This window comes from Rhinatrema bivittatum, chromosome 6 (genome assembly GCF_901001135.1).
Source record: "Rhinatrema bivittatum chromosome 6, aRhiBiv1.1, whole genome shotgun sequence".
Lineage (NCBI taxonomy): Eukaryota > Metazoa > Chordata > Amphibia > Gymnophiona > Rhinatrematidae > Rhinatrema > Rhinatrema bivittatum.
The window spans coordinates 313,482,771-313,507,635 of record NC_042620.1 but is presented as its reverse complement, the minus strand read 5'-3'; the positions used below and the strand labels follow the sequence as shown (position 1 = coordinate 313,507,635).

The 24,865-nt window shown below is 43.4% G+C and overlaps 1 protein-coding gene across 4 annotated transcripts in view; it reads right to left on the bottom strand.

The window, feature by feature from the left end:
- HDAC8 (histone deacetylase 8) overlaps positions 1-24,865 on the bottom strand; it is a 273,689-nt gene that overhangs the window by 121,979 nt on the left and 126,845 nt on the right. For 3 of the 4 annotated variants that reach the window (XM_029607525.1, XM_029607524.1, XM_029607526.1), the window contains one exon: positions 23,406-23,578. In XM_029607525.1, coding sequence (XP_029463385.1) covers positions 23,406-23,578 — 173 coding nt within the window. Of the gene's footprint in view, positions 1-23,405; positions 23,579-24,865 lie in introns of those variants that run through there. The other variant, XM_029607527.1, reaches the window with a different exon arrangement.

Sequence of the window (24,865 nt, the reverse complement as noted above, 5' to 3'; positions counted from 1 at the left end):
CTTAGATGGCTTGCCATCAACCAGAGGATTATCTACCACATTAACGTCACCCCAACTATCATTGCATATCCTTCCCAGGCAGTGACTTTGGCCAAAAGAGCCGAATAAAACCCCCTATGAGAATACATATTGGGGGCATAAGGACTGACCAGGACCACCTTGACCCCCTGAAATTCCCCAGCCACAATAATATAACGGCCATTAGGATTAGATAGGCATTTAGTCAGAGTGAAGGTGACCAGTTTGCTAATCAATATAGCCACATCCCGCTGCAAGAAGAAAAAATGACCGACCCAGTCCTGCTGCAGCTTACAATGCTCCCCATCGTCTAGGTAGGTCTCTTGCAGAAAAGCATCATGCACCCCCACGCTTCCACAAGTCATTTAAAAGCTTTTTCCTCTTAATTGGGGAGTGCAAGCCATCTATGTTAAGAGTAGAAAGTACAATCTTAGCCATTAGAACCAAGCTCAGCATACCGTTACGGAGATATACATAGAAGAAAGGATCCCCCAGCATAGATCCACTCCCCCCCCCCCCAAAAGAACTGAAATACTCATCAGGAAAAAAAACTTGGGGCTCAGGTGGAACAACATTCAAACTACCCCATTCACACCCATCACACACAACAGCCATACACTAACCAACCCCCCCCCAACATAGAAAGCATCCTCAGCTCTCAATCCCCCAATCGGGAGAGGCACCCCCCAACAAAAAAAACAAAACAAAAAGGCCAAGAATATGGTTATTTCTCTCCCTGCTGAAAGGGTGTGCCCACTGCCAACCGGGGGCTCCCGGAACTGGCGAGGCTCAAAAGTAAATAGTTCCAGCCCCCCCATCCATCACAGGGCGTGAAATGCATACTCACACACACACAACAAAAAAAAAGGGAAACTGTCCCAGTTCTGTTCCAGAGAGCGACCATCTCAATGAATCAAAAAGAAAAACAAATCCAGAAAGTCCAGTAATCAGGGGACTGTGGTTCAAAACGGCTCGATGGAAATCACGCTGCCATAGAAAATATCGATGAGTAAAAAGGCATCACAACAGGAGTCTTCTCAACCTGAAAGCCGATCAAGGAATTCTTTAACAGCCGGAGCGGAAGAAAATATTTTGGTCTCATCTGAAAGAAAGACTCGCAGCTTCACTGGGTACTGGAGGGCAAACTTGATCCCACGATGGTACAGCTGGATGCAGTATGGAGAAAAATTCTTTGCGCGCTGCTTGTACTTTAATGGAGAAATCGGGCAAAAGTAGAAGTTTAGCCTCTTGATAGGTAAGGTTTCTCAAATTCTGATAGGCTTGCAGGATTTTGACTTTGTCTGTATAATTTAAATATTGGTCGATGACTTGGCGCAGTCACATCTGATTCTGCCTCCCCGCCCCTAAGCAGTGTGCCCACTCTACCAGGATGGGCCTCTCCGCAATACTGATCTGCAGCTGCTCGGAGATCAATTTTTCACACAGCCGAATCAATTCCTCACCAGAAACTGCTTCCAGGATTCCCACAATCTGCAGATTATTCCTGCAGCTGCGGTTCTCCAAATCTTCAATTTTTTCCTCTAAAGATTGGTGTCAGGTCCCAAGCTTGCGCGTTCCAGCCTCCAGCATGGTCAGCCACTCCTCGTAGGCTGTGATTGTGGTCTGAATCCCCGCCATGGCGGACGCATAGGCATCCATGTGATCGCGGACGTCATCCACGGATGTCTGAATTCGGTGCAGCTGAGAGGCAAGCGCCTCCGAGACAGCCCTGGTAAGGTCTTTCAGAGCTCCCCTCCGTACACAGGCCTTCTGTCGCCAGTTTCTCTTTTCTCCTGACTGCATGATCGAGGCCAGGGGCGCTTCGGGTGTCCTGCCATTACAATTCACAGACTCCAAATCTCGGATGCAGGAAGACAACTAGAAGATATTTTTTAATTTTGGATGCTTGCAGCGCTCAGGAAGCCAATTAAATAAAAGATCCCTGCCGGTTCCTAGGGAGCGAGAGCAAGTCACGTCTGCTCAGGCCGCCAACATGGCCACGCCCCTCAGGCCGGCTGTCACTTTCTTAGCGTTGGAAACTTACATCCAGGTCAGAGATGGTGTTAAGTTTCCAGGGTTACTCACTGGCACTTAAAATAGATTAAAAAATAAAAACACTTTTTTTTTTAAATTTATCAATACAGTTCTAGAATAAGTAATTATCTGCCTAAGTGGCGACGAACCACGCCAAATACCCAGATAAGTACTGACTTATCTGGCTAAGTGATAGCAGCTCACCACTACCAGATAGCCGAATAGATCAGTACATATCCAGTTAAGTGGCAGCAGCGGCTGCTGCCTTTACCCGGATAAATAACAGGTGCTCGGAGAAGAGTAATGTGTGGCTCTGCTTTTCTTCTCTCCCTACCAGGATGCCGAATGCACATTTTATAGTTTTTGCTCTTTTTTTTTCTTTTTTAACTCCCGATGCATTTGAATAACATTAGCTTACTGCACCAGATGTTAAAAAAAATTAATCTGAGTGTTATAAATGTGCATTGGAAACAGCGAAGTTTTTTTTGGGGTTTTTTTTGTTTTGTTTTTTTTTTTTAATTCTCAGCTTATTGCATTAGCCTGAATGGTTGTCCATTAATTTACAGCTGGCTCTAATTGCTGACTCATGAAGAAAGGCCTTTCCTTACGAAACACTTGGGTGTTCCACTCATGAGCTGAAGTATCCCCTCCTCTTACTCAGTGAGAATAACATTTTTCCATATCATGTATTTTGTCATGTTGCCTGTCTGCTGCATTTTCAGTGCTGAAAGGATCAAGGTGTAACAAAGGGCCATTTTCCGTCATTGGGGAATGCTTAATACACCGGACACAAATTAAATTTAAAAAAAAATCTGCAGGATTTTAATAACATAAGAAATTGCCATGCTGGGTCAGACCAAGGGTCCATCAAGCCCAGCATCCTGTTTCCAACAGAGGCCAAACCAGGCCACAAGAACCTGGCAATTACCCAAACATTAAGAAGATCACATGCCACTGATGCAATTAATAGCAATGGCTATTCCCTAAGTAAACTTGATTAATAGCCGTTAATGGACTTCTCCAAGAACTTATCCAAACCTTTTTTGAACCCAGCTACACTAACTGCACAATTCCAGAGCTTTATTGTGCGTTGAGTGAAAAAGAATTTTCTCAGATGTCTTAAATGTGCTATTTGCTAACTTCATGGAATGCCCCGTAGTCCTTCTCTTATTTGAAAGTGTAAATTACAGAGTCACATCTACTCGTTCAAGACATCTCATGATCTTAAAGACCTCTATCATATCCCCCCCTCAGCCGTCTCTTCTCCAAGCTGAACAGCCCTATCCTCTTCAGCCTTTCCACATAGGGGAGCTGTTCCATCCCCTTTATCATTTTGGTTGCCCTTCTCTGTACCTTCTCCATTGCAAATATATCTTTTTTGAGATGTGACGACCAGAATTGTACACAGTATTCAAGGTGCAGTCTCACCATGGAGCGATATAGAGGCATTATGACATTTTCTGTTTTAACCATTCCCTTCCTAATAATTCCTAACATTCTATTTGCTTTTTTGACTACTGCAGCACACTGAGACGACGATTTAAAAGTATTATCCACTATGATACCTAGATCTTTTTCCTGGGTGGTAGCTCCTAATATAGAACCTAACATCGTGTAACTACAGCAAGGGTTATTTTTCCCTATATGCAACACCTTGCACTTGTCCACATTAAATTTCATCTGCCATTTGGATGCCCAATCTTCCAGTCTTGCAAGGACCTCCTGTAATGTATCACAGTCTGCTTGTGATTTAACTACTCTGAATAATTTTGATTCATCCACAAATTTAATAACCTCACTGGTATTCCTTTCCAGATCATTTATATATATATTGAAAAACACCGGTCCAAGTACAGATCCCTGAGGCACTCCACTGTTTACCCTTTTCCACTGAGAAAATTGACCATTTACCTAATCCTACTCTCTGTTTCCTGTCTTTTAACCAGTTTGTAATCCACGAAAGGACATTGCCTCCTATCCCATTGGATTGATGGGTCCCCAGTATACTCTACTAGCGCAATTAATGAGAGATTTAGAGAATATTTTATGCAGTTAGGTGAGTCTCGGAAGAGATGATTTCTAGATACTTAGGCCATGTGCAATTGTCCATGTTGTCTCAGGAGCAAAGAGATAAGCTTGTTGAATTACTTTGGAGCTGCAGGAAGCTGTTCTTCGCCTGCCGGGAAAGAAAAGTCCTGGTCCGGACGGATATCCGGTGGACTTATATAAATATTTTCTATTAGATTTGATGGGCCTGCTTAAATATGTTTGTGATTACTTACAATTACATTCTGATCAGATTGGTAATCTGATGCCATTATCATTTTGTTACATAAGCCTGGGTGGGATAGTTTTGAGCCGGAGGCCTATAGACCCATATCTCTGTCGAATGCATATATGAAGATTCTTGTTAAGGTCTTGCAAATTAGGTTAGAGCCTATATGCGGGTTCTTAGTTGGAGCTGATCAGACAGGCTTTATTAAGGGGCGTTCCTCCATTAATGATACTAGGTGATTTTTTAATATTCTGGCATTAGCGAAAAGAGATAAGATCCCGGGGCTGGTAGTAAGTCTGGATGCCAAAAAGGCGTTTGATAGGTTAAGCTGGTCTTTCTTATTTGTGGCCTTTGAGAAGTATGGATTGCCAGAGCAGTTTTATAGTTGGATACACACACTGTTGGGTAACCCTTTAAAACCCCCCCTGTGCGCGTCGAGCCTATTTTGCATAGGCTCGGCGGCGCACGCAAGCCCCGGGATGCGCGTAAGTCCCGGGGCTTTGCTAGGGGGGCGAGTCGGGGGGGCGGCACGACGTTCGAGGCGTTCCGGGGGGCTGGTTCTGGCCTGGGGGCGCTTCGGGGGCATGGCCGAGGCCTCCGAAATTGTTCCCAGGCCGGGGAACCGCGCGGTGGCAGTCAACCGGCGCAGGCGAACTTTCGCGATAAAGGTGAGGGGGGTGTAGATAGGGCTGGGGGGTGGGTCGAAGGAAAGTTCCCTCCGAGGCCGCTCCAATTTCGGAGCGGCCTTGGACGGAACGGGCAGCGCGCGCAGGGCTTGGCGCTCGCAAGGTGCACAAATGTGCATCCCCCTTGCGTGCGCCGACCCCGGATTTTAGAAGATACACGCAGCTATGCACGTATCTTATAAAATCCAGCGTACTTTTGTTTGCGCCTGGTGCGCGGGCCTACTTTTCTAAAATCTACCCCTGTATGCGCATCCCAAGGCGCAGATTCTCACTAATGGGTTACTCTCGGAACCTTTCCCTATCAAGAAGGAAACTAGACAGGGGTGCCCTTTATCACCACTGCTTTTCAATCTGGTGATTGAGGTTTTTGCTATAAACGTGCGAGCTGACCCAAGGATATAAGGCATAAGTGTGGGGGGGGGGGGGGGGGGGTAAGCAAAACCTTATAACTCACTATATGCTGATTTTTTATTATTTTTTGTTAACCCCGAGAGGTGTGGCCCGTGGCTGCTTGATGCACTAGAGAGATTTGGGTCGGTGGCTGGTTATAGAGTTAACTATCTTAAGTCTGAGGTGTTTCCCATCGGAACGAGTAGACTGGAGGATATCCCTGGTTGTTTTCCTCCCTTCAAAAAGGCGATGTTGTATGTTAAGTATTTAGGGATCTGTGTAACTGGAAATATGGGGGATTTATACAAGCTGAACTGCACTCCGGTATTTACCAAGATTAGGCAAGATTTATGGAATGGAGAGGGCATTATATATCATGGGGAGGGAGAGTTAATGTTGTGAAGATGAATGTGCCCCCTCATTTATTTTATTTATTTCAACATGTGCCTTATTTCCTGCCGAGTAGCTTCTTTGCATCAGTTAATAGCTTGCTTAGATTTTCTTTGGGAAGGAAAGCCTGCGAGGATGAGTCTTCACACTTTGTGGAGACCTAGGGAATGGGGCGGTATGGCATTTCCTAATTTACAGGCATATTTCTGGCTGTTCACCTAATGGGGGTTTTGACGTGGATATATAAAGATAAGATGTCTCAGTGGTATGCTTTAGAGATAAATCTTGCAGATGGGTCAGATCTTGTATCACTGTTAACCATAGCAGCTATGACACCTGGGGGTAAGCGAGCCAGTTGTAATTGTTCTCTTATTGCATATAAGATCAAAGCGTGGTGGGCTATGTGCAAAGTGCTGGGTATAGCAAGTCATGGACCTTTAGAGTTTTCCCCTCTCTGGAAGAATGCAGCTCTGACTATTCATTCATTTAGCTAAGCACTGGTTGGGGGAAGAGATATATTGTTTGGGTCAACTCTTTGAAAGGAATAGACTTAAGTCCTTTGCAGAACTGCGGGAGGAGTTTGATGTCTCAATCTCTTCTCAAGTTTATTATGATAACTTAAAGAAGGTACTAAATAATCTTAGCAAGGAAGGATGGCATTGGATACAGCCCACACCAATTGAAACAGCTTTTATGTCTGGGTTAGTTAGGTGAAAAGTGTACTCTGTGTTGTACAGGGCGATTACTCAGCACTTCTTAATCAGATGCCCACTTTAAGGGTTGAGACACAATGAATGAATGACCTGGGGGTTCAGTTGAAACCGAGGGTAAGGAAAAGAATATGGGCTACAGCCCACAGATCTTCTTTATATGTTAAGAGGACGGAATTAATGGTGCAGTTATAAATATCCTCTGCTCTCTTCAAAATTTTCTGTCTTGACATCTCTCTACTTTGTTGGCAAGGGTGGGGACAGAAGGGAACATATTTGCATATGTGGTGGGGCTGTCCATATAGCCATACCTTCTGGTTGAGGGTTGGTAGGCTCATTGGCCAAATAAGGCAATGCTCACTGTCCTTAACTCCTGAGTTAATGGGTAATTGCCAGGTTCTTGTGGCCTGGTTTGGCCTCTGTTTGAAACAGGATGCTGGGCTTGATGGACCCTTGGTCTGACCCAGCATGGCAATTTCTTATGTTCTTATGAGTTTTGCCTCCTTGGTCTAAAGGGGGATCAATTGTTGGATAAATTTTAAAAAATGCTGATACAACAATTGCTTCAGGCCGCACACTTCTCTATTGCAGGGAAATGGAAGTCTGTGCCTACATTGGAAAACTAGCAGGCGCAGGTCCTCTCAGTGGCACTGATAGAGAAATTAACTTACATGTTACAGGGTAATGTAGTATTTTATGACAAGACATGGGATCCATACTGGATGTTTTATAAGTTGATCTGAGCTTGTGGGGGGGGGGGGGTAGACTGTTATAATCATGATTATTGTTCTATATGATCTTGCTAAATATATATTCTGGATGTGTTTATTGTCTGGCTTATAAATAAAAGGTTAACAAAAAAAATCTGTTTTGTATGAGGCCTCTTTTGAAGAAATAGGGGACACCAATGATATCATAAGTAGTAGGAAAATGGCTTTCTCCATGGCCAATGGATTACAAAATGCAATTAGTTAAAAATGGTAACACACAGGAGATCTCTGAATGGTAAGGGTTGTTATTTCGCTAAAATTTAGCCGGATAAGTAGGGGAAATATTGAAGTTGGCATTTAGCCAGATAATTTGTGAGTTATCTGACTAAATGCCACTGAATACTGATCTTGTAATGTATTTATTTATACTTCAGATTTAATTAGATACTATATCAAGGAGATGCTCCAGTGATTTACAAAAATAAATACAAAAACAGAAACAACAAATACAAATAGCAAATGATATAGAACAATAACAAACCAATCATCAAACTAACAAAATCAAACAAACAACAAAACATCAAATAATCACCTACAGCACAGGCCAAAACGTTAAACAAATGATCCACAAAATTAAAATGTCCTCATTACTTCAAGCCTAATCCCCTATACAAAGTAACCCATTCACACTGCTAATGAAAATAATTAGCGTAACTACATTCTGTATAGCCCCACTGTAAACATGACCCATTAAGTAAATGCAGCTGTAAAAAGAGCACCCTTCAAAAACTTCCTAAAAATGTTATGTATGTCCCTATTAGAGCAATCTAAAGAGTTCCATAATTTTGCAGAATACAAGAAAAGCCCTGTTGTCAGTACTAACCAGTTTTACTTCTGTTACCAGTGGAGAGCAGAGGAGAATTTCGCTCATGGATTGCAAGTTTCGGGTCAGAATATTGCTGCACTTGATCCTTCAGATATCTGGGAGCTTGACAATGCAATATTTTTAAAAACCACGGAAAGGTCTTAAATTTACTCCTAAATGTAACAGGAAGCCAATGAAGAGAGTACAGAACTGGAGACATGTGTTCCCAAGGATGGAGTCCTAACAAGTGAAAGCAGAGATCTGGATTCCCTGTAACTGTAACACATTTAAGGCAAACCAACCAGGAAGGATTTTCAATATGCTTTTTCAATTTATACTTATTGCACCACCTAAAGCCTGTTTTAAAATGGACAAATTTAGCCACCCTCTTTCATTTTTTACTTGATAAGAGGCTATTCTATTTTTGTGCAGCTGTGCTCCTAACTCAAGTTACTCGGGATTTAAGAACAGAAAACCATTTTTGGTTCTCTTGTTATTTATGTACAGAAAACATTACCATTGTGGCATCTGCTAGGTATTTTTTTCAACTACGTTTTAAGATTCACTGAAAGCCATGACAATCTACCTTGTGTATAATGTATTGTATGTTGTATTCCAGTCTACATACCATTGCACAGCATTGTGTAACACTGCCATAACTAGGTGTAATTTTGGAAAAAAATATTAGACTGAAAAGGAAGTAATGTCGGGATAAAGGCCACAGCACAAAAAGAAAACAAAAACAACACGGTAGGGTTCAACCCAACTGCATGCCTGTTGATAAGAAAACCAATGGGTCAGTCTCATTCTGCGGGTTAAGCCTCAGGAAGTGCTGGCCACTGGTGTATGGAAGGGGAGTTTTCACTGTGGGGGTAAATAACGGGCATTGCTGTGACAGCGGGATGGGAAGTCTGAATATCAGATAGATGCCCAGGGAATATTAGTGGACAGCAGTGTATGACGTGGGAGGTCTCACTGGAGTCGACTAGTCACAGAAAGTGCTGGGAAGCAGTGTGTGGACTGGGAGGTCTCACAGGGAGAAAGATACAAATGCTGGACAGCAGTCTGTGGCGCTGAGAGATCTCGGCAGTGGGAAGTCACAAGCAGTGCGGAGGAGCAGTGTTTGGGCTGTAAGGTGTCACTGTTGGGTTGTCAGATATGTGTGCGCGGAGTTGGGAAGTCTCGTTGTGAGGCTATGTCACAGGGCGTGCTGGGCAGCAATACAGAGGACTTGGGAAGTACTGCTGTCAGGGTAAATCAGAGAGAATATGTTGGGCAGCAGTGGCTAGATGAGCTCTTCTTTTTACACAGGGATCTATGGCGCTCAAGCTCTTTAATCCCAACTGTTATTTTTAATTCAATTTATTCTTCTTTTACTTGCAGTAAATTATTCTTAAATTATACCTTTCTTGTGTGATGTATCTACTTTTCAAGAATATTATAATATTATCTACATTGTTTCATAAACGTTCCACTAGCCTACTTCCAAAACCTTTTCCATTCATTGGCAGACTGAACAAAAGGTTAGATCATGGAAGTTATATGGAAATTTATATCAATTCAGGGAAAAACTAAAACAGCATCCAAAGGAAATAAAACAAAACTATATCTAGGAAATGAAGGCGGTCCTTCACTAGCTTGTGTGGGAAATATGCGCTTGCCAGCAAGCCATTTCAGGGTTTAAACACTAACTTCCCTTCTCCCTGACATTTGCCTGAATAAAAGCATCACTTGTGCTTAAGCCCCTCTGCCTAGGAGAGGATACCTGACTTCATGTATTTCTCTGGCCTATAATTAATCCTGTTAGCCTGAAAGAAGGGCTGGGTGTTCCCTAGTCAGAGGCAGGACAAAGTCAGGAGGTATAGATTTCAGCAGCCAATGATATGATCCGTGCACACCCCCTGAGCCAAAGCCAATGGTGTAATGACTCTTCTGTTGCTATGGGAAAGTAGCCAATCATGTAATGACACATCATCTGCCTTTGTATGAATGTACAATAAAAGGAAGAGGCTCGGGAGGACAAACCCTCTTTGCCCTCTTTGCCCTCCCTCTTCCTGCCTGCGATGAAAGCTCTTCATTACTGCTACAGCTTGGAAGAGTCATTCTTTCATTTCCCCATCCTTGTATGTTTTGCTGTAGATCTTAGCAAAGCATTACCATTTTCCATAGGATACAATGGTGAAATATTAGCTTTTTTCAAGAAATTCACCAAATTTACAAAAGCGTGGGCTGTAGGGAATTTCCAATCAACAAATAGCATGTCAGGGATAGTACAGGGAGGGGGTTGCCCCAGAGGGCTAGTACGTGGTTTACTGCAATTGGGTAATGGCCGCATCTCAAAAAAGATAGAACTGCGATGGAGAAGGTACAGAGAAGGGCAACCAAAATGATAAGGGGAATGGAACAGCTCCCCTATGAGGAAAGGCTAAAGAGGTTAGGACTGTTCAGCTTGGAGAAGAGACGGCTGAGGGGGGATATGACAGAGGTGCTTAAAATCATGAGAGGTCTAGAACGGGTAGATGTGAAACACACACTATGTAATCTATTGAAAATTGTCCTGTTAGTGGCTACAGTTAATGAAATTACAAGCACCTATTAATATAAAAATACCAATTAAAAATATTTCCATTTTTATTGCTGATGAGAATTAATCTGCTGGGACGTCACGAGAAACAAATCAATAAATAGCTATTCACCTTGTTCTTAAACATTCCCTAAGTACAAAGATACCAGGCTCAACTAAAAGCTGGCTAAAGCAACCATGACCTGAGGGAATTCCTAAAAATTAAAGGATTTATCATAAACCGGACTTCTTTCGGTAACCAATTCCATTATAAAGGGCCAACATATACAAAAGGCACAGTTTATGGTATTTGTTAGCCATGCTTGTGATGGAGCTGGAAGTTTCAGAAGAAAATCATTGGACATATATCTAGTCAGCCAACGAAAAAGGTAAGATGGGGTCTGACAGTCAATCGCATCTTAAATGTTAACAGAAGAATTTTCAACAGACAACGAAATTTCAAGGGAAGCCAGTGCAGGCCTTGCAAGGTTTTGAATGTATTTATTGTGTGTTTGATATGTACTTGATTATGTATTCTGTGCTGGTGAAGACACATTGGGCGATCCTTTGGTGGCCCAGAAAGGTGGTATATAAAAAAACTCAAATTAAAGAGGAGAAATGATATTGAAACATCTAGCTCCAGACAACAGGCGGGGAGCAGAATGGTATACTCGTTGCAGCTTCTGCATTGCATTTTTTAGACAGACCAAAATAAAGAAAACTGCAGTAGTCACATTGAGACTGCACACAAGCACAGATGACAGAAGAAAAAGCAGTAGAATGAAGTACTGAATGGGAGGTGTTTAATTCTGGACAGATGGAAGAGTGCTTAATGGACTTATTGCTCCATGGACAAAGATGAATTGAAAATCACCACTAAACGGTTGTGTCATAAATAAGTCCAGACATTCCCTGAACCACGTTGCTTTGCTTAAATCTAGCAGGGAAAGCCAAATTAAGGATAAAACGAGTTTTCAGGGTATAAATCCTGCCTTTCAAAAGAAGCCCTGTGCACAGTTCTGAGTTGGGGGGTTAAAGACAGGACTGAGAGCACAGGGTCAAAGGTGACAGTGTTAACATCTCCTGTTCGTCTCAGAGGAGATCATGCGACCTTTAACCTCTTGAGGACTGGGAGCTGAGATGTGGACTTGTTGATGCTAACAGGGCCGGCATTAGACACGCTGGAGCCCAGGGCAGAAACTGAAGAATGGACCCCAGTCAGTGCCCAGCGCCCTGAAGCTCTGCCTCAGTGACATCACTTAGCTTCACCGAGGGGGCTCCTTGTGATGTTGGGGCACCAGATAATTGCTCTGTTTTCCCCATTCCAAAAAACCAGACCTGGGAGGCAGGGGATTTTAAATCTTTGGATAAGCAGGGCAGAGCTCGCCAAATGCAGAGCTCACGTTTGGCTGAAGGCCATTACAGAAAACTAAATGATTACACTACTCTGTGGACTCAGTCTCTTACACTAATAAACATCTGTAATCAAACACAATAATTCCTGTGTTCCAGGAGATTTTCAGCAGGCAGCTGAAGGATCAGCAGGGCTCTAAGAGATATCAAATGATGTGGGGCTGAGAAAGATGGCCCCAGTGCAGGACACATTGCTAGGCTGAAGTATTACAGCAGTCAGAATGAGCAAGCAAGAAGTGGAGAGGTAGTAGGATCAGAGGAAGAGCTTATAGGAGGACCAAATAGGGCATAAGCAAGGATGGAGGCTGGCACAAGAAAAAAGGCTCCAATTTCTGCATATTCTAATACTGCCTAATAAAGAGCTCAATATTCAAAGCCATTTAGACAAATAACTCACAAGGTATCCATCTAGATAGCTAGTTTTGAATATTTCCCTTACTTATCCAGCTAAAGATTTAACTGAATAAACAAGGGGCATGTTGGGGGCCTTCCAGGATGGGGTTGAGTTACCCGAATAAACTATCTAATTCCACTATTTGGAGTTAGCCAGACAAGTTTTCAGCTAACTCTAGATACGTCTGAGAAGCAGTCTAAAGTTATCCGGGAACGTATTCCCGGATAACTTTAGCCTTAACCGGCTATATTCAAAAGAATACAGCTGGTTAAGTGACAAAGTGCAGAATTAAAGAAACTAAAAAGATCATGGGACTACAAACTAACACAACTCTCCCCTCCCTCCCACCCTACTTCCAAAGGCTCCCCCAAACCCTCTTCATCTAATTTAAAAAAAAAAAAAAAATATATATATATATTAGGGCAGGGGTCTGTGTCGGTCTTACCCCTCACCCTGCTCCTGTTTAACTGTCCAGGGCCTCCCTGCACCCCCATTATCTTAGTCTTCAACCTGGATCGCAGTAGCAACCTACAGCAATCTGGGCCCGTCGTTTCCGCTGGTGCTAAGCAGATACACAGGAAGCACAGGGCGGGGGGGGGGGGGGAGCAAAAAAATAGAAAACACACAAAGAGCAAAAGTGAAAAAAAAAAAGATATCCAGAATTAAAAAAAAAAAAAAAAGCAGGAACAAATGCAAAAAGATTACAAAAAAAAAATCTGCATTTTTATCCTGCTTCCGAACAGATTTTGGCTGGCACCCAAGTTTTCAAAATATTTTGCCACCCTGGGACTCAGTATACCTGCATCTTGATTCTAACCACTAGGGAAAAATACTCAATGCTTTTAATGTGGTTAAAAAGGTCTAACTGCATTATATGTGTTTTGAAAATTGTGTGGGGGAAGTGCGCACACACAAATAAGGAGGGGGAACATGTTGGGGGACTGAAAGTACTGTACATGCTGAGATTTAATTTTCAAATCCTTCTGAGTATTTTGCATCTGCTTCCCATGCAGATGCAAAGTATGTGAGTATGTGAGTGCCGGCCACATTTTCAAATGGTAGAAAGGACCCGTGGGACTGGAAGCACCACAAGGAGCATGAAAATGACCCTCCTGTCTCTGCGATGCAATGGTTGGTACTCCCTTCTCCTCAGGGCCTGTGATCACTACCTCTACAGCATCTTGAGCCAGTCTGGGAGGCAGAAACCAGGCCTGGGAATCACATGGCCCAGTTATCAAATGTAGGACTTTTGAGCACGTCATGCATGTCCCGTTATTTTCTATCAATTCCACAAATTACAGGAAGTTAAACCCTTGGGCAAAAAAGATGTGCTAATTCGAGAATGTGCACGCAAACTAACTTGCAGTCCTTTTGCACTTTTTAGGACCATATACGATCTGAAACTTTAACCTCATCCTAGGTCGTAGACAAACTGCTGTCAGAGCTTTACAGCCTGGCGGAAAGAAGACATCAATCCATCCACTCATTTTAGGGTAATTATTTGTTCTCATTGTCCTCTGAACCCCACCTGCTCCATAGCACTATTGAAGTCATTCATTCTGAGCCCAGCAGCCCTGGAATACAGACAGTGGATTATTCCCTCTTATTACTAGCACTTCAGTTGATAGGGGGTGCGGGAGGGGGATGAAAGCCAGGAGGGAAGAAACAGAGCAATCAGCAAGTCTCACCAGGATCTTTTGCTTTCCTTAAATGCAAAGGAATATACCCTCTACAGAATCCTCTGGCAGAAAACTAGTTGGTAATTTAATACTGGCCTGAGCTGACCTGCAAGCTCCAAGTTTACAGAACCATACTGGACTGTCCACTGCCTGGTGGTGTAGGACCTGGAATCGATTCCCGGCTCGGGTCATCTGCTTCCCTGGTGAGCCAGTCTCGGCGTTCACATCTGGGGAGAGGGTGTCTCAACCATTATGCAATGGCAACACCTAACAGCTGAATTTAGGACCCATGATTAGACAGTTGAAGGAGTCCTGATACATGGTCCCTAGCTGGGAACCGTGGATGCAGTGACTGGTTAAACAGGAATATAAAATAGGGAGGGGGAATTCCTGGATCCTAGCCCTGGTGTGAAAGAACAAAGAAGCAGGAGGAAATTCTCAGGTCAAAAACAAAACAGAACTTTTTATGGAGTGTGTGGCCTACTGACTAGAAGAGGATGGGAACTAGGAGACTGGATTTAAGTTTAAGAACATAAGAAATTGCCATCCTGGGTCAAACCAAGGGTCCATTAAGCCCAGCATCCTGTTTCCAACAGTGGCCAAACTAGGCTACAAGTACCTGGCAAGTACCCAAAAACAAAGACTATCCCATGCTACTGATGCTAGTAATAGAAGAGGCTATTTTCCAAGTCAACTTGATTAATAGCAATTAATGGACTTCGCCTCCAAGAACTTATTCAAACCTTTTTTAACCCCAGCTACATTAACTGCACTAATCATATCCCCTGGCAACAAATTCCAGAGTTTAATTGTGCGTTGAGTGAAAAAGAACTTTCTCCAATTAGTTTTAAATGTGCTACTTGCTAACTTCATGGAGTGCCCCCTAGTCCTTCTATTATACGAAAGTGTAAATAACCGATACACATTTACCCATTCTAAGCCTCTCATGATTTTAAAGACCTCTATCATATCCCCCCCTCAGCCGTCTCTTCTCCATGCTGAACAGTCCTAACCTCTTTATTTCCTCATAGAGGAATATGAATACATATACAGCGTAGCTCACTGCTTCAACGGCAGGGGTAATGAAGAAAAGAGGATTTATATTAAGACAACCAACAAGGACTACATTGCACAGGCTGGGTAAACAAATAAGCGTGGGAGTAGCTTGCTTATTGCGGCAGTTACTACCCCAACAAATTAGGCTTGATACTTCACTTTTATACAGCTCCAGCACTGCTCTCTACATCAATGGTGGGGTGAAAGGAAATTGGAACCAGATAAGTATGAGAAAAATAACTGTGAAAGTTTGCTGGGCAGACTGGATGGGCCATTTGGTCTTCTTCTGCTATCATTTCTATGTTTCTATGTTCCATCCCCTTTATCATTTTAGTCGCCCTTCTCTGTACCTTCTCCATCGCAACTATATCTTTCTTGAGATGCGGCGAACAGAATTGTACACAATATTCATGGTGCGGTCTCACCATGGAGCGATACAGAGGCATTATGACATTTTCCATTTTATTAACCATTCCCTTCCTAATAATTCCTAACATTGTTTGCTTTTTTGACTGCCACAGCACACTGAGCCGACAATTTCAATGTGTTATCCACTATGACACCTAGATCTCTTTCTTGGGTTGTAGCACCTAATATGGAACCCAACATTGTGTAATTATAGCATGGGTTATTTTTCCCTATATGCATCACCTTGCACTTATCCACATTAAATTTCATCTGCCATTTGGATGCCCAATTTTCCAGTCTCACAAGGTCCTCCTGCAATTTATCACAACCTGCTTGTGATTTAACTACTCTGAACAATTTTGTAACATCTACAAATTTGATAACCTCACTTGTCGTACTTCTTTCCAGATCATTTATAAATATAGGGGCAGATTTTAAAACTTGCGAGCGGGCGCAGATTTGTTCACGCAATCCATGGTTGGCGCGCGCGCAAGTGGTGCACAATTGAGCAACTTGCGCGCGCCGAGCCGCAGAGCCTGCCTCCGTTCCCTCCGAGGCCGCTCTGAAAGTGGAGCGGCCTCGGAGGGAACTTTCTTTCCGCACCCCTGCACCTTCCCCTCCCTTCCCCTATCTAACCCGCCCCCCAACCCTACCTAGAACCTCCCCCTTACCTTTGTTGAAGAAGTTACGTGCGCCGGCCGACAGCCAGCCCGCAAATGGCCGCTGTGCCTGGAGGCTCAGACCACGAACCGCCCTGCCCCGGACCGCCCCCACCCCGCTTTGCACGTCCCGAGGCTTGCTCGGCGCGCGCAGGAGCAGGCAGGGGCAGCTTTTCGGGGGTTACACGCGTAACCCTTTGAAAGTCTGCCCCATATTGAAAAGCACGGGTCCTAGTACAGATCCTTGGGCAGGCCACTGACATTCTCTGTGTCCCTGGGCAAGTTACTGTCACCCTCTGTCTCAGGTATCCATTTAGGCTATGCCTGTAGCTTTCTATATACTAATAGAAAAATCAGCAAATAGCAGTTTTGCTAAAAATGTCACACAAATTCAAACAAGTGATCAACACACAGTGGCTGCCAGTTAAAAACATATGTAGGATATGTCATGCTGGGTCACAGAAATGATCTATCGAGCCTAGCATCCTAGCTTCAACAGTAGCCAATCTGGGTCATTTGGAAGCACTCAGATCTTCATGGGAAAATCCCTTCCCTGTTGTTCACTCCTTGAAGTAAGAGGTGGTGATCCCCACATCTGTCCAGCTAATAATTGTTAATGGACCTGTCCTTCAGAAGTTTGTCCAAACCTTTTTTAATCCCAGCTATACTGTTAGTCTTGATTATATCCTCTGGTAACAAATTCCTTCAGCTGAATTGCGCATCAACTGAAAAAACATATTTTCTTAAATTTGTTTTAAACATGCGAAAGTTGCTTTCAAGAAGTGCCCCCTATTCCTAGTATTATTTGAAAGGGTAAATAACTGTTTCCTATTAACTTGTTCCATACCACTCATGAATTTACAAACCATTATCACAGGCCCATATCTAGTCTATCAACACTGAGTAAAGAATTACAGAAAAGGGTGCTGACACATTTAAACAATTTCACTGGTGAGAATGAAGTTTTCAACCTGCATCAAAATAGCTTTAGAGCTCATGATAGCACTGAAACTTTACTGAATTCTTTTGTGGATGCACTTTTAGCTGAACCTGATAAGTTAAAAGCAGCTTTTGCAGTTTTAATGGCTGTATCAAGTGCTTGTGAAACGTTAAGTCATCAGATTTTGTTAAACAGATTAGAAAGCATGGGAATATGAGAAATAGTTTTAAGACTGTTTAGTTCATTTTTAACAGATCACATTTTTCAAGTAAAATTAGAATGTTTTTTGTCAGATGTTAAGTTCAGCTCTTTTGGTGTCCCCTCAGGGTTCGGCCTCATTAGCAACCCTGTTTAAATTAAACTGAGCCTCACTGGGAAGATTGTTAGCTGAACAAAACGTACTGTACAAATGAAGATGACATCCAACTTATTGTGCCAATTGAAACAATAATGGATGTCGCTATAGAACTGTCATCGTGCTTGAATATTGTAGAAAAGCATACGCTCAATAACAAGCTTGCATTGAATCTATCTAAAACTGAAATCTTAAGGATTTGCATGAATTGCATCTTAATGGACAGACATCCTCTTGTCGGAGGTAAATCATCTTGGAGTTATATTAGATGCTAATCTTAGTTTTAGACCACAGATAAAATCTGTACTAAAAGGAGCTTTTTACAAATTATGCTTGGTAAAGACGTTTAAGGAATTATCTAAGCCAACAGGATTTCCAATCTGTTGCGCAAGCACCTATCTTATCTGCACTGGATTACTGCAACTCGTACTAAGATTTACCCATACAGCGGATCCTGAGAGTGATCCCAGAAAGCCAAGGGGGGCCAGAAGCAAACCAGCCCTCCCGGCTATTGAGAAGGGAGAAGACCAGGTGTGGCCAGGTGATCAGAGAGAGGAGACCCCCAGCTCAGGTGCAGAGAGTGACATGGAGTCATAGATGGTGAAGGGTGAGAACAAGCCCAGAGAGCCGGCAAGCACCAGAGCCAGAAGCTAGCCTCCTTCCTGCACAGCCTGCCCGCTCTGCCAGCACCAAGCCCAGGAAGCAAGTCTCTCCCCCTGCCCACATTTTTCCTGCTCTCCAGACGAAGCCTGCTTCAGAGGTGAACAGAGATATCGCCTGAAGTCAGGACCCAGGGTAGTAAGTTAGCCCCAAGTATTAACATATTAAGCAAGCTAAGGTTTATGGCACTTTTTGTTACCACCCATGATACAGAACTTTCTTTAGGGAAAACTGGTGCTTAGTGGCCAGGATGTTAGAGATAGGAATTGTTGTTATTTTCTAAATGCTATGTCCTGCCAAATCTGATAAATAAAAGTATTTATGACTTTTCCCTGACTTAGGATCGAAAGTAAGGTGGGAGGGCAGCAGGCAGTGTCTTGTAGCAGACAGATCCCTACACCCCTCAACCTGCTTACAGTAGCTCCCTGAGCCCTTTTTAAAAATTGTTTGGGACTGGGGTCTGAAAGGTACACATGTACATAATGAGTAAAGAGAATTGGAGAGACGTTCAGGAGCACGATCTCTGTTGACGCATACTTCTGAAGAGGACACTGTTTGTTTTTTTCTTTAACAAGACTAGCTACCAGGACGTTGCAAGCAAAGAGTCCACGGATTTGCAGGAAGGAGAGAGCAGCACAAGGAAGCCAAGGGGTCAATACTCTTAAACACTTTAAGACTAACTGATCCAGGTAAGGGCCAGATTCATTAAGGCTTTTCCCCCATTTTGTTTCTATGGGAAAAACACGACTCGATTTTAAAAAGCCTGCGTGTAAAAATCGGGGGTTACGTGTGTGGCTGGGCCCTGTGCGTGCCATGCGCATTTTTGAAAGGGCTTGGCCACATGAGTAACCTCTGTTACGCGCCAAAGTGCCGAGCCTCTAGAAAGGGGCGGGCCGGGGGTGCGGTCTGGGCAGCGGAGCAGGCAGGGACAGCGCCATCTGACGCTTTCCCGGGGTAGCACACGGCGGCAGCCAGCTGGCGCACGGAGATTATTTCTGCTCCGGAGGAGAAGTAAGTAGCAAAATAAAAAATGTGGGGATAGTTAGGGTAGGTTTAGGGGGCGGGGAGGAGAAGGGAACAGGAAGGAAGGATAGAGTTAGGGGTGGAGGCCCGATTACGTCATTCTGTATATTTTTCTAAACCCCCACCCCCCCCCCCCGCGTGCAGAGCTGGCCACTAGCCCGCACATGCGCATGCAGACATGAAAATCTGGTGCGTGTGCGCGCGTGAGCCCGGTATTTTACAACATGTGCCTGCAGACAAGCGCATGTTATAAAACTGGTGCGCCCGAGACCCATATTTTATAACATGTGTGCGCCAGGAACTGTGTGCACAAGAACGCGCGTGGGACTTAAAATCGACCCCTTTGTGAATAAGGTCCTAAGTTAGCCAGATAAGTTAATCGGGATATTCTGTGGGAATGTTTTCTTTATATGTTTAAATTAATAATAAATGTTCTGCTGAATATCCTCGATTAAGGTTGAAAGTTATCCAGCTGTGCGTGGCCAGATAAGTTTAAGCTTAACCAGCTATAGTCAAAAGAATATAGCCAGTTAAATGGCCATACATTTTTTTTTTAAAGTATTCTCACCAGGCCTGCTGCCCAAGTCTGACCCTCAGCGAAAATGTTAAAAATCTGCCCAGCCGAGCCCTACCCAAGCCCACCAAAATCTTCCAAGTATAATTTAGAAATAAAAGGCTCAAATGTTGGTGCCAGCTTCCCCCTCCTCCCAGTGAGGTAAAATGTTTAAAATGTTAAATCACTGACCCCCTCCTCTTCCCCCAAGCCTCCCTCCCACCCACCCAGTACTTTAGAGAAGGCCGATCTGATCTCACATCATCATCCCAGCAGCTTCCATTGTTGCTCTGACAGCAAGGTTGGAAGCGTAAGCTATCAGCATTGCGGTGAGAAGAATGATCTGTCAGAGCAAGGCTGGAATCACAGTATGAGCGTACCATGATCCCAGGGCAAGCTTGGCCTTTCCCGTGGTGCCAGAAGGGTGGGAGAGTTAGAGACAGGTGGGGAGGGAAATGGACTGAGAGGAAAGGGGGGGGGGGTCAAGTGGTTTTACATTTTGAACATTTTGCCTAACCGAGGAAGAAGCAGGGGGAGAAGAGGCGGCTGCTTCTGATCCTTCAGACATCTATTTTTTAAATTATACTTGGAGGGCTTGGCAAGGCAGATTTCTTACATTTTGGCTTGGAGTCAGGGAATCGGGCCACACACCTGCACAGTATGGCCACTTAAACAAATACATTCTTTGGAACATAGCTGGTTAAGCTTAAACTTATCAGGCCACATGCAGTCAGCTAACTTTAGAAGTAGTCTGAGGTAGTCTTAAAGTTATCCAGATAAATCTACCCCTCCCTGAATGCCCTTGGAACACCTCTTTTTCATATGGCTAAACCTTAGCTGGATAAGTGCCCCAATATATTCAAATGTCAGCATTTAGCTGGATAACATGCAAAGTATCGGACTAAAGGCCTTTGAATACTGACCTCCAAGTTTATTACAATCAAGTATGCAATCTTTGAGGCACCCACCTGTATTCAGTCTATGGATGGTTTGACCCACTACAATACTTCTTTTGTAAGGTGCCCTTGTTTATGAACATAGGAACATAAGAAATTGACATGCTGGGTCAGACTAAGGGTCCATCAAGCCCAGCATCCTGTTTCCAACAGAGGCCAAACCAGGCCACAAGAATCTGGCAAGTACCCAAACACCAAGAAGATACCACACTACTGATGCAATTAATAGCAGAGGCCATTCCCTAAGTCAACTTGATTACTAGCAGTTAATGGACTTCTCCTCCAAGAACTTATCCAAACCTTTTTTGAACCCAGCTACACTAACTGCACTAACCACATGCTCTGGCAACAAATTCCAGAGCTTAATTGTGCGTTGAGTGAAAAAGAATTTTCTCTGATTAGTCTTAAATGTGCTACTTGCTAACTTCATGGAATGCCCCCTAGTCCTTCTATTATCCGAAAGTGTAAATAACAGCTCCACATCTACTTGTTCAAGACCTCTCATGATCTTAAAGACCTCTATTATATCCCCCGTCAGCAGTCTCTTCTCCAAGCTGAACAACCCTAACCTCTTCAGCCTTTCCTCATAGGGGAGTTGTTCCATCCCCTTTATCATTTGGTTGCCCTTCTCTGTACCTTCTCCATCGCAATTAAATCTTTATTGAGATGCGGCAACCAGAATTGTACACAGTATTCAAGGTGCAGTCTCACCATGGAGATATACAGACGCATTATGACATTTTCCGTCTTATTAACCATTCCCTTCCTAATAATTCCTAACTGTTTGTTTTTTTTGACTGCTGCAGCACACTTAGCTGATGATTTCAAAGTATTATCCACTATGATGCCTAGATCTTTTTCCTGGGTGGTAGCTCCTAATATGGAACCTAACATCATGTAACTACAGCAAGGGTTATTTTTCCTTATGTGCAACACCTTGCACTTGTCCACATTAAATTTCATCTGCCATATGGATGCCCAATCTTCCAGTCTTGCAAGGTCCTCCTGTAATGTAACACAATCCACTTGTGAATTAACTACTCTGAATAATTTTGTATCATCCACAAATCTGATTACCTCATTCATCATATTCCTTTCCAGATCATTTATAAATATATTGAAAAGCACCGGTCCCAGTACAAATCCCTGAGGCACTCCACTCTTTACGCTTTTCCACTGAGAAAATTGACCATTTAATCCTACTCTGTTTCCTGTCCTTTAACCAGTTTGTAATCCACGAAAGGACATTGCCTCCTATCCCATGACTTTTTAGTTTTCTTAGAAGCCTCTCATCAGGGACCATGGTATATGGTACCCTATACATGCAAAAATAAATAAATAATATGCACAATTATACTGGAAAGTTTTCACTTCACTGGTGTCCACATACAATGCTTAAAGAAGGTAATTTTCAAAGCTTTTTACCTTGTTAAGCAGCCTTTTAGCCACATATAAAGCCCCAATGGAGCATGCCCCCTCCTCCCCCCACACCTTTCTGCAGGTAAAAAGTCCATGTGCTACTTTTACTTCACTGAAAGGTACAGAGAGAAGTCAGAGTAGGCAAAGTACACCCGGAGCTTTCATTTGGAAAGCCTCACATGTACTTTCCACTCATCCGCAGCTGGCCACATTTTTGAAAAGGAAATCCTCTATAGGGTTTCCCTTTGAAAATGAGCTTGCAGTCAATCATCCTGGCCATTATGAAGATTCTCCCCAAATGACTCTAGGGGCAATTTTTATATTTGCCTATTTAAACTACTGAACTAGTTTCCTCCTGCTCCTCTGGGCTCCCAGCTCATCAGTCTTCATTCACAGTTAGCCAGGGTTTTCCTCATTTCTGTTCCCTCTCCTGCCTCTCATTTAGCTCTGCCATTGTCATGACAGTCCTCTGGCTAACAGGCAGAGATAGTGATTCGCTCAAGAACCTTGGAAAAGTGCACTCCTGAGCCAGCCAGGTGTCATCGTCTTGTGATGGCTGATACTCCTTCTCTCATGGGGGATGTGAATGTATTGAGCTGCTGCAAGCCCAAATTGCAGAAGCTGTGTCTAGGAATGCAACTTACCTCTGAAATAAAAGCACTGAGCAAACTTCCTGCTTTAGTGCACTCCAAAATATTTTCTTTCGGTAGGTCTGTCTTTAAGCAACTCCCACTGTAGCACTAGCATGCATATGCTCATCTCTTGAATCGTAGTATACTTAGCAAGGTTTAAAGCGTAAGTAAGCACCACCTTGGAAGAAAGATTCCTTCTGGGGATGCGAGCGTACCACCAGCTCTAAAGGAGATGGTGCTGGTTATAGTTTTGGCACTTTGCCAGATTCTGCTTTAAAGGAGCACTACCAGGGAAATGTAAAAATAACTTCAAACAGCAAAGACAGGCAAGTTTAATTAACAGGACTGGCTCATCCTGCTGAGGCAGTGCTAAAGTTTCTGTTGCTGCGATTTGCAGAAGTGTGCTGCTGCAGCACCATGATTGTAAATTACTGACAAGAAAGCCCCTTTATGCGACGTTGACACTGCCCGGAAAAATGTTTGAATACACTATAGTTAAAAGTACACTGGTCATTCCCAGTCCCAGGTGTCTCTTGTTATGAAGGCACAGTCCTGGGGCACTGAAGGACAGTCCTACTTAATGCTCATTGTTTATGTGGCTTCCTCTATGTACTCACCTCCACCGAGAATGAGTGTGGCCAGCCGCCACTGCAGCACATATTTCAAACACTTGCTAATGCCCTCGGGTGTCATATTGAACGAGCACATAGGGTCTCCGGCTATGGTATCTGCTCCCAGTTGGAGGACCACCGCTTCAGGATTGAACGCCCTGTACACCTCCTTCAGAACACTGTGAAAGAAAGTAAGGCGCCATCATAAACATGGATCCCAGTTCAATCCAGAACATGGCTGCTAGGCTACATCAACATATTTCTCCTCTTCTAGTTAACCCTCATTTACAGGTCAGACCCTGATTATTTAGGGCTTGATTTTCAAAACGACTTATGTGCATACAATCTGGTTTTATGCGTGTGACATTCTGATAATTAATCCATGCCCAGTGTGTCCCCTTTTATATTCACTAAGAACGAGCATTGGGAGGGGGGGTTGCGAATTATCCACCTTTTTTTAATTTTAAAAAAGTGTGCGTGTAAGTTCACTGGCACAAGTTACGATAGAGCAGATGTAACTTTGTGTTGGTGGATGTGTGCATGTACTCGGGCAAGTTCAAAGCAAACTAATGTGCTAAGTTTGCTTCCGGAATTCTCACTAAAGCCTGAGTGTGCAACGCATGGCATAGACTTTACGCTATGTGGGTTGTTTGAAAGTTACCCATTCTAGGACCAAACTGCAAATTTATGCCTGGTAGGATTTTTTTCTCAGACCGATACCCAACTGAGTATTCCTTCCAGTAAAGATGTGAAACTGGTTTCCATGCATAAACAGTCTCTTGTGTGCCATGCCATTCTTATGGAATAAGCAACCTCAACATCTGCATCATGTATAGGAGCTATTGACACTCAGGCATCATTTGACAACACAGTTTTCTTCAGCTTGGGGGGGGGGGGGGAATTTTAATACATAAATTCCCTTCAGTTCACGTGCCAGGTTGGATTAGTCACAGTGATTAGGGTTTTGGGGGAAGGGTTTAATTTTATACTTCCTGGTTAGTTGCAGACTGAAAGGGCGGGGGGTGAGCATAGTTTTTTCTCTGTGTAATCTAGAGACTTCATGATGTTAGGTGTTTATTATTTGTATTTGTTGCCTGTTTGTTCGGTTTTAATCTAGATGAGGCTTGCATATGCATGGAAAGTTCCCTATTTATTGTTAATCATCCAGTGGCTATTATACTAGGTATATTTTGTCTAATGTCTGTGGTGCATTTGTACTTACTATCAGGCTTTGCTGGTGCTTAGATGTCAGTTTGTCTGTTGTCTGCAGTGAATCTGTACTTACCACCAGGCCTTGTTGATATTCAGGGTTGTTTATTGTTTACATTTGTAGTTTTGATACGTCTTTGGGAACACTCTTTGGTGCTCTATGCTGATCTCATGATGCACAAGATTAGCATAGAGGAAGTGCTAGCCGCAAAAGTTTTGAATAGCATAGGGGCAGTCACACAAGAAACAGCAGCAGA